This window comes from Catharus ustulatus, chromosome Z (genome assembly GCF_009819885.2).
Source record: "Catharus ustulatus isolate bCatUst1 chromosome Z, bCatUst1.pri.v2, whole genome shotgun sequence".
NCBI lineage: Eukaryota > Metazoa > Chordata > Aves > Passeriformes > Turdidae > Catharus > Catharus ustulatus.
The window spans coordinates 52,926,606-52,937,081 of NC_046262.2; the positions used below are offsets into that span (position 1 = coordinate 52,926,606).

The 10,476-nt window shown below is 41.1% G+C and overlaps 1 protein-coding gene across 1 annotated transcript in view; it reads left to right on the forward strand.

Moving 5' to 3' along the window:
- Positions 1-10,124, forward strand: part of LOC117010353 (zinc finger protein 474) — a 57,512-nt gene extending 47,388 nt beyond the window's left edge. Inside the window, exons 5-6 of the mRNA XM_042780142.1 lie at positions 6,523-6,703; positions 9,872-10,124. Coding sequence (XP_042636076.1) covers positions 6,523-6,703; positions 9,872-10,023 — 333 coding nt within the window. The 3' untranslated portion in view covers positions 10,024-10,124. The remainder of the gene's footprint in view (positions 1-6,522; positions 6,704-9,871) is intronic.
- Positions 10,125-10,476: the final 352 nt, after the last annotated feature.

The following is a 10,476-nucleotide window of genomic DNA, read 5'->3' on the forward strand; positions in this document are numbered from 1 at the left end:
TGGTACTGTTTACACTACATTGTGCTCTTTCCCAAAGAACTGTCATTGCTCTAAAGGTGATTGTCCAAGGAAGGGCATGGGTGTGAAGCAGAAAGTTTAATGTATCACACATAATTCTGTAGTTTAAAAAAGAGAGGTTGAGAGCCATTTTCTATAGTTATGATATCATAACAAAAAAAAAAAAAAAGAAAAAAAAGAAAAAATGAAAAAAGAAGTTTGGAGTGTGGTTTGGCACTGACAGTGACTCTGTAAAAAATGTTACCCTCTTGCACAACAGATCTGCTCCCTTTGTGGATTCACTCACATCTGTTGACTTGTTGAACAACAACATTATTACCACTTTTTACTTCTGTGAGCTCTGCAGAGCCGAAGTTAAATCTATTAAAATCTGTTCTTCCTTCTGTGCAAACAACAGGTTTCCTCATTTACTTCCAAGCAGCTTCAGTTCATCAGTTGCAGCAGAGTTAATAAGGTTGTACACCTTGAAGTTTGTAATTGACTTTGAGGGACTTCATTATTAACAACGACTTTCAGGAAGGAATGATGGATTTTACCTCTCTGAGGTCTATTACTGTATTATTTTTAGAGCTGTTCTTTAGTACAGAATTGTGCGTTAAAGGCAGAGGTGGGATGGGAAGATTCAAAGAAATATCCTGTGATCGAAGGAGTTCTTCAGGACTTGCAGACAGCTTATAAGAAGTTGTCAAAGGATGCCACTTTCCTGTAGGTTTAAATTCTCTGTGAGAGGATCTTCATTTCCAGTTGAACATTTTGAAAGGTCCACACATTGAAGGATGTGGAAAAGCACTAAGCTTATGGAATTATTGCAGATTAGTTATGAACAGGGGCTAAAGTCTTCCTCTTTTTCTAGCATATGGTTTTAATTATGCTAACCTTACCAGCAACTCAGCTGCTTATTAATTCTGTTAAAAAATAGTGCTTCACTAGTGGTGGAGTGAAATGGCTACTGTTTTGATCCTGGCTGGAAAGCATTTGGGGCAATCTCTGTCTGATCTAATAGACTTACTCACTGTGACAATGAATTATTTAGGTACTTGCTTAAAGTCCTGGTTCAGCAGAACATCAGAGGAAAGTAATAACTGAAAACAACCACCCAGCCCTTATGAAAGTGTATTTAAGAGATGTAGTGCTACTGTCAAATAAACATATGCAATGAAAGAGGTCCTAAATGAAAAAGCTGGATTTTCCTCATTTTCAAAACGAAGTTCTGACTGGTTTAGTGGACCCCGTGTAAAGCGCATTTTAACTTTACATCTGCAAGCACTTCTCCCTGTATGCCTCTGCCTATATGCTAAAGGGGAGTTCTCTCCCCTGTAGTAACTGTGGCATCAATTAGGCCAATATCATAACTGACAAATTCTCAGTTCTGCATTAAATGTCTTTAGAAGTGGAGACTGAACAGCCTCTGTAAGCTCTCTTTCAGTACCTGTCATTGCTCTCAGACTCATTGAACACATTTGAATTAGTCATGTCTGGCTGTTTAAAACAACAGCCTATGCTTAGGGACTCTCAAGGGTCACATCAGCTCAGAAAATCTGCTTTGGATTCTGCTGTGATACCCCAAACAATGGAAGTGGTGTCTGCAGCTACTGAAACTCAGACTTGCACTAAAACAGAGTCTGTGTTCTATTGTTTCATAGACAAAAATATGTGATACATGTAAGTGAGCATCAATAACTTGCTGTGTGTATATGAGTAATGGGGTTTTTCACAATAGATAACATTGATCTTAAAAGCCTATTAGATGGTGCTGCCATCTGCTGTTTTCTTCTTATCTGATTAAGTACCTAAAAAGATTTCACTGATCCTTCTTTGCTGAATTGTAATGCATTTTAACACAGTGTGAGTCTTGAAAACTTGTGTAGCAAGAACTTTAATGTTGGATTTTGCTCTAGCATAAAGCCATGTAGCATCTTGGTAAAGGGAAGACTTCTGCAGGTGCATTATAATTCTAATGAAGGTGGAAAGTCAATGATGAGCTTTTTTTTTTGTCTCATTGCATGGTTTGAGCACCTTCTTGGAATACTGACAAATACGTTTGCAAATACAGATATTTAGATGAGAATGGACAGTGAATGGATGGTGTGAATGAAACTTACTGAGTATTATCATTGGGAATGACTGAGCTTCCTTCCTTTGCTTGTACATGAATGCCATATCAACTGTACTGACTTAGATTTAAAAGAAAGCACATCAGGAGAAAAAAATAAATATTTCATGCTTCCAGTGGAGTAGTATTTTTAATTATATGCATTACAGTAGTTTCACGAATACAAGCCGCACGGATTATAAGCCGCACCCCCGGTGCCTCGACAATGTTGCTGTCTTTGTCAATAGATAAGCCGCACCCCGAATATTAGCCGCACTTTCGTTCGTCGCGAGAATCCGTGCGCAGCTTTCACAAATTGGCCAATTAGTAACAGGATCGCGGCATAGCGGGCTTTACTGGCTCGGGGCGGGGCCAGGCAGGCTCGGCCCGCTCATGGTTGCCGACGGGGCCGGGTGGCCCAGCTCAGCGCCACGGCTCGGCGGGGCTGGTCGGGTGGTGCTGCCGCCGCCGCCGGGCTCGCTGGCCCCCCTCTCCCGTCAGCACCGCCCCGCTGCCGCGTTCGCTCGCCCGGCTGGCAGGGCTGCCGCCGCCGGGCTCGCCGCCCGCCCCGCTGCCGCTTTCGCTCGCCCCGCTGCCGCTTTCGCTCGCCCTGCGCCGCGCCTTGCGAGCGCCGCGCCCGCCCCGCCCCGCGGCGCTTTCGCGAGCGGCGGCGCTTTCGCGAGCCGAGCGGCGCTTTCGCGAGCGCCGCTTTCGCTCGCCCCGCCGGCAGGGCTGCTGCCGCTGCCACCAGGCTCGCCGGCCGCCCCCTCCCGTCTGCACCGCCGCCGCGTTTCCTCGCCCTGGCCGGCACTGCAGGCCCCCGCACCGCCGGGCTCCCCCACACTGCTGGCCCCGATTCTGCTGGGCTTCCCCCGCTGCCAGGCAGCCCCACCCGCCGGCCTTCCTGCTTCTGCCATGCTCCCCTGCACTGCTAGCCCCAGTTCTCCCGGGCTCCCCCGCCCTGCTGGCTCAGGCTCTGCCGCCCGCCCCCCACACTGCTGGCCCCTTCTCTGCCAGGCTTTCCCACCTCTGCCGGGGCCGGCCGGGCTCCAGCTTGGCTTGGGGCTGCCGCGGGCTCTCACTTCCGTGTTGGCAGCTTTTAGAATTTTGTTAATAGATTAGCCGCCCCGGAATATTAGCCGCACTTCCGGGTTTCCACCAAAATTTTGGTCAAATTGGTGCGGCTTGTATTCGTGAAATTACTGTATCTTGCAGAATTACCCTGCTGTTCAAGGAACTTTCCTACACAGGCATATGATCCTAACAGGACTGCTGTTGTGTCTGTCTCAAAGATTTGGCGGGCTGTGATGTGCAGCTTTGGATAGTCATGAGAACCATGCTATACCTTGTCCAAGATCCTTATGCAACATGCCTTTTACTTGGGAGAGACGATTGTGAGGAAAGGGCTGCTTTCATACATAGAATGTTGCTGCTAAGTGCTTGTACCAATCTTTTCCTGAGCCTCTAATCCTTGGGCAATTCAGGTCTATGACAAGAGCTCCGCCCTAGAGCAGAATGCTGCACCTCTTCCCATTAAAATACATGGATAATTAAACAAGTAAGAAGGACAGAGGTGAGTGCAGTCCTGGATGATAAATATTTATGTCGGGGAGTTTGGGATTCAGTCTTATTGTGTGTACTTAAGAAGAAATAAAAAGCTTTGTGCAGTATGGAAGGATTTGACCTCATGTAACACCATAACATCAGCCTGGGGCTAACCTTAAGTAATGTCAGGTCTATTGAAAATACATAGTTGCATAGCCCTCTGAGCTAAATAACTTCATTCATAGTCACGCAGACATACTTAGCAGTCTTGGAGTAAAAAAGAAAATACTGAGACACCAGAGGAAAGCCTAACTACACTGTTAGGTATTTGTAGGTATTTTTATAATAACACACATCCTCAGGAACAGACCTTCCCTACAATCCTTTTTGAAAGTTAAAAACAAAGCAGTGAACAGACAGCCTAGCCACTGGCCTGTGAGTAGTTTGGTTTGGAAAATTGCGGTGTTTCCAAAAATAGTTTAGTTTCAAACTGCAGGCCTCCAGATGTGACATTTGGGATAGGCACACTGAAAATAAAAAAGAAATGAAGGGTAAATATCATCAGCTGTAGAAAGTCCAAGTAAAGCTTATCATATCTTGGATTCCACAGTTAAAAAAAGAAAAATCTGTTACTACCAATTTTTAGGCTAATGTCTTTCAGGTTTCAAACATGTGTGCAGACAAGAATTTGTATATATAATTGTATGTGTGGTGATGGGTCAATCTCAGTATTTTTCTGGCCTCAAAATAATTCTATTGTAAGAGTGACCTGATTCCTTTTAATTAATTCTGCTTTCTCCTATTGTTTCTGTACCATTTTTAATTACGGAAATTGCAAATGACAGACATTTCTACTTGAAAAGATTTCTGCATTTGTACTAGGATTTCTTTTTCCTATTCTGTTGAGAGAAGAGTCCCTATAAACTGAATGTAAATCAAATTGCATTTTCCTAGTTCACAGCCAATAAGTGACCATTTAAATGAATGGCAGGAACCCAGCTAATGAGAACTTGTGGGGAAAATGTGCTCCCAGTGATTTTACACCTAACATTTTTTTAAGAAACCATTTCTAAAATATTATAACCGTACCCTCAGCAGGCATGCACACTAAAAAGAGTTCTCTGATCTCAGGAGTTTAGATTGTAGTATTCTTATCTAAAGCTCTCCAGAGCTTACAAATAAATATATAGTGTCTTCAGAATACTTTATATCCCAACCCAAATTCTTACTTCAAAATCACACAAGTTATAGCTCACAACTTGAAGAAGTAGGTGAAATTTGATAATGGAAATTATAAGGTGTTTTTAAAACAGCTGTTGGTGTATTCATCTAAAAAATAGAAAAATAAGGTTGTATTTTTACATATATTAGAAAATACGCTTTTATAAAGTACTGTGTTCTTGAAGATAGCAAGGAAATTCCATTTGAAAGTCAGGAGGATGAAAATCTCCTTGGAGAGCCCATCTTTGGATGTTATATTTCAAGACATTGTGAGAACTTTCCAGATGAAGTCCAACTTTTCCCAGAAAAAAACACTTTATTAGAGTAGTATTACTTTCATGTAAGTGAGGTTACACGTGTGATTCAGGAAGGCAATCTTATGCAGATTGTTCACTAATGACATTTTCAGACTGTAACATAAATATGAAAAGAGCTGCCCAGAATTTCATGAACACATTGATGGGCTGACAGAAAGAGTCATAAATACGGGAACAGGTTATGCTTTGTCTTACACAGCAGCAGAGGAAAGAATGAAACCCCCACCACTCTTGAGTGAGAAAGGTTTCCTGTATTTGGTCTGGCATGGCTGTCTGTGAGGAGGGCAGAGAATAGCTCATCTCTTACTGGTATTCTGCAGTCAGAAGTGTAGGAAGTGCTGGCAGTTGTGAGACCCATCTGTGTGTCTCAAAGTTCTTCTCTACAGCATGTTTTTGTCCTACTTCCTGGAGCACGGCTCGTACTGACACCACACCTAGCCAAAGACGCGCCTAAGGCCACAGCTGAGTCCATAATCTGCAATACCACAGTAATTATACATTTTTGAGCCTTAGATTACATATTTATGAGGTTTGGGGTTGAGGAATTTTTTTCTTCTGTTGTTGAGCTGTTTTCTCTGAGAACAAAAGCAGACCTTCAGTGTGGAAACAATGACTTCCTTAGAGTCCAGCTCTGCCCTTGCTGCAGTCACTGGCAAAGTTCACTTCCTATTTCGGCCCTCATCCTGAAATATCCTGGATTACTTTCAATCTTTGAAGGCCAAGAATTCCACCAGCTAAGTGATCTGGGGCAAAAGTGGCCTAAAGAACCTCTTGGGAGAGCTGCCCTTGTGGTCTAGCTTAAGAGAGATACTAAGGCTTGACACAGTGCTTTGAGCTGTCTTCTGGTGCAAAAATAGAGTCTCTCTCTTACTGTACTCGAGATCAAGAGTTCAGCTGATGAAGCTTTTGTTGCTAATTTCCATTTTACTTCTGCTTGGTAAGTAAAAAATGGCTTCAACCATTTAAGATGGATGCTGCATTTCAATCTAATGAAGCAGAGATATTGTTTTTGCATGTGAAGAACTTGGAAGGTATGAAAATAAAAGATATGAAACTTAACACAGCTAAGTACGGATTAGTCACACACATGAATTTTCAGCCCAGCATCTGCAGAAGAAATCTGCCTGTTCCAGGTGCCCAGTTAGTGAGGCAGTATCTCTTACAAGCCTCAGGACTGATTCCAAACAAAACCAGGCTCAAACTAACAGTTACACAGATTTCACAGATATCAGGTTCCTTATCTAAATAACTGTTTTCATACAAAGTCATTCTGAGTCAAAATCAATATTGAAAACAATCTTTCTTCTCCTTCACCATTGTTATTTGCAGGCAAAAGTGGTAAGACGGCCACCAACAGTGATTTGTTACATATGTGGCCGTGAGTATGGAACAAAATCTATTAGTATACATGAGCCGCAATGCCTGAAGAAGTGGCACCAGGAGAATGACAACCTCCCCAAGCACCTGAGAAGGCCAGAACCCCAAAAGCCTGAAGTCAGAACCGTGCAAGGTAAGCCACAGACCAAATTAAAAGAGATGAGCAAAAAAGTGGGAAGAATTTAAAAAGACACTTTAAAGCAATAAGTAAACAGTTTGCAACTACTTTGTTCTCTTTGTAAGTTTAGTTACAAAACTTTGTTTTATGCTTTCCTTCAAAGCATCCATGGAAGTAAAAGTAGTCATTACCTATGGAACACGCCTCCTAGGACATTCCTCTGTGTGTGCCACTGTGTCCTGAATCAAAACACAAATAGATTAGCCACCTATTTCACAGCTACATTACTATTTTTTTGACTTTTTTAAACACTGTTGACAAGCCTGTTGTAAAACGAGTAAAACCATCCAAGAATAGCGTGCAGACATGACACAGAATCATTAAAATTAAATACCCTCAGGCAACATAGGTGTAGATCTTCAGCCAGATTCTTCTTCTACAGTCAACAGCCTGTAGATGTTATTGATCCCCATTTTATTTACAAGTCTGAGAAGCTTCCATTGTGAGACAGTGTAATATAAACACTGTGGAGAAAAAATATATGTAGTACAAAGTAAACAGTTTCTTTTTGCCAACTGTACATGTTTATGCTCTGGGTTCTGTTTTCTAAGATTCCACTTCTTCAAATCCATGAACACTGATGATCCCCACACCCACAAAGATGGGCTGTCATATGTATCCCAGGGTCGTATGTTCACAAATTCCTATCCATGCTTTGCCTGGAAGTTGTTCCCAGGACTTCCCTATTCCCACATAAAGTTATTTCACCTTTCCTGCTGGAAGTTTTCCCTGGCCCTACCAGCTGGTCTGAGCTACTTTGGGCTAAGTTTGGACCACTTCCTCACAGGCATTTAATTCACACACTTTTTTTTTTGTATTCCCCACAACTTCCCTCAGCTTCCCATAATGTCTGGAAAAGTAGACAAAGTCTCCTACAACTCACTTGTGAAAGAGTCATACACTAGATCAGTTTACAGCAGTACAAAGAAATATGTCCTCAGAAGACATTCAGAAGAGAGCAGGATCACTGAGAACACTAACCAGATGTTCAAAATAATAATCAAAGTTCAAATAATATTAAACCGGAACTTGGTTAACAGATGCCAAGTGGCATAGTTGAATCTGCAGTAAAAGATGTGTTCAAAAGACATCTTCATTGTATTTGCTTTTTTAGATGTTAAGCACTATTTAATTATTACACATTGTGTGGTAAAACAGATGGAGAAAATGAGAATTCCATGTGAAAAAGGAGGATGCAAAAGGCAAATCAGGTTATTTTGAAATACACTATTCTTATTTTGAAGGAGTGGAAGCAGAAAGACAACCACTCTTTGAGAAAACAATCTAGCAGAAGGCTCCCAGATATGAATCAGAAAGTTGTCTCATTTACTCAATGAGTCATATCAGGCGCCTCGCATCTCCTGTGAGGTGTGTGCCTGTGGTTCCTCTGGGGATACTGACCTGCTTCCAGCATCTGTCCCTAAATGCCTGCTGATGCAAGCCTGATCAGTTCTGTAGCTTGAGCTAAAATTGTTATTCCCCCTGCAGCTGCCTCATACTCCTGGCCTTGAGAAAATAATCTCAGAGTTGTTCTTTTACCATAAGACTTACTCTTGATCATGTGTATAACTGACCTTCAGACCACATGCATGTACTGCATGTCTCACAGTTTCTCAGCTCAGGGGGGAGGGATTACCCCTGTTGTTGAATGAAATAGAAAATGTTCCAAAAAAGCTCAGAAATATTAGCTGCTTACATAAAACTTTTTATAACTTACATAAATCTTTTTCTGAAAACTCAAGTGTCACGGGAAGACAACCACTGCCCTCATTACACGGTGTTTTGTTTGTGGAATGCCTAACACATGCCTGCAAGGAGAAGAAAGTCATCTCTCTTTCTCCCTCTTCTTCTTTTTTTTTTTTTTTTCAATCTTCCATAAACTTTCCAAAGTACAGAAAATACACATTCATTTCCTGCAAGCAAAGGGAATATGTGTCTCAGCCAAGAAAAGAAACACTACTTGGTTGCTCTTCTAACAAAAAGAACATTAGGAACAGGCATATTAAGAGATCTAAGGCTTATTGTGGTTATGTGAACCATTGGATATGAATCATATTAAAATTGTATGGGCCTTTAATGAAGAGCTCTATCATGTGCCAATGACAGAAACCATGGAATATTTTTAAATGCACAAATCCTTTTTATTTTAAAAACTGTCCACTGCTAACAGTTCAAAGAAAAAAAGCCAGATTTTAAAATATTTTCTATATTGTCATACGAAATGAGAAGGATGAAGCAAATACGTCTTCAATTTGAGCCATGTGGATTTTTTTCTGCATGCACTTCAAATGAAAATCCTTAAGATCTAAATCCAGGTATTAAGCAACCTGCCTGGCCTTTTTGCAAATCAGTTTGAAACAACATTATGTGAAAATCCATTTCAAGATAAAAATAAGCAAGATTTATTTTTTTACCCAAATTAAATCTTGAAAACACATTTGAGTGTTTGAAAAATGCTCCTGAGTTTTCAGAGCAGCCATTCTTCCCACAGTGGAAAATAACTGAGGATAAGGCTGGATTAGTGTTTAGATGACAATAGATGCATCAGTGCAATGACCCCACAGGAAGTTGTGGCTTAAAAGTACTGTAGGTTTTGTCTGTTAGGCTTTAGGCTTATCTAAGATTTACTCCACTTTTTAGTATAACTCACACAGACTCCAACAGGAAGAAAATTGGGCCCCTTATCCAGAGCAGTATAAAGAGCATATTCTCAAGTACGATATGGTCCCACCCATAGCCATGGTCAGATAACATATGCTTGTTAAACAGAGCTTGAAGCAAAGCCAAAAAGTGAATTTGCTGATAATAGTATGTATGCAAAGATGTTAACAATTAGCTGAGAATGCAGATCATAACACACAGCATGACGTTTTCTCTGTACTCTCCTGCAATACAAAATGATTCAGTTTGAAGTTACTTTAATTCAACCCCTGGGACAAAAAACATAACCTTTTTAATATATTTTTTACTCTTTTGCTTCTTTCTTTTTCATTTGCAAAAGCAATATGGTTTGGTTAAACTGAAAGGCTCAGTCAACAGGTATTTCCTGAAAATATTTTCCATAAAGAGTTGAATGTGGGTCTCCAGAATGAAAGCTGATACTTTCTTTCTCTAATTTTCCAGCCAAAGGTTTCTATGATCTTGATGCTTTAAATGAGGCTGCCTGGACCAGCGCCCAAGCCCAGCTAGTTCCATGTGATATTTGTGGGCGTACTTTTCTTCCAGACAGACTGATTGTCCACCAGAGGTCCTGTAAACCAAAACCTGCAAAGTGAAGTGGATGAACACACATGCATTCAAATGCATGTCTGCTCACAAATATACAGACAGACAGACACATTTATCTTAAGCTAAATAAAGTGTGTGTGTGTGTGAGTGAGTGTGTGTGTGTGTGTGTGTGTGTGTGTGTGTGTACCTTCCAGACACACCATAAAAGAAATAAAATTCATCTGGAGAGACATGGTCACCAAAACTTTATTGTGTATTGATATGACGTGCTCCAAAAGTCTCCACAGTAAAAATCAGTAGTTGCTACTAAAGTGTGAAGTCAAGTACAGAAAATTAGCTCTTTGAACATTTTGCTTATTCTCTTTCAAGGACTTGCTGCTTGCTGGTTAGTGTAAAGACCTTTAGCTGAACTTGACTAATCAGAGAAACCAAGTAGCTCCTTTAAGTTTGTTCATTTTTGTTTGGGTTTTCCAGGTTTTTTGTTTGGAGCTCTCCTGGTT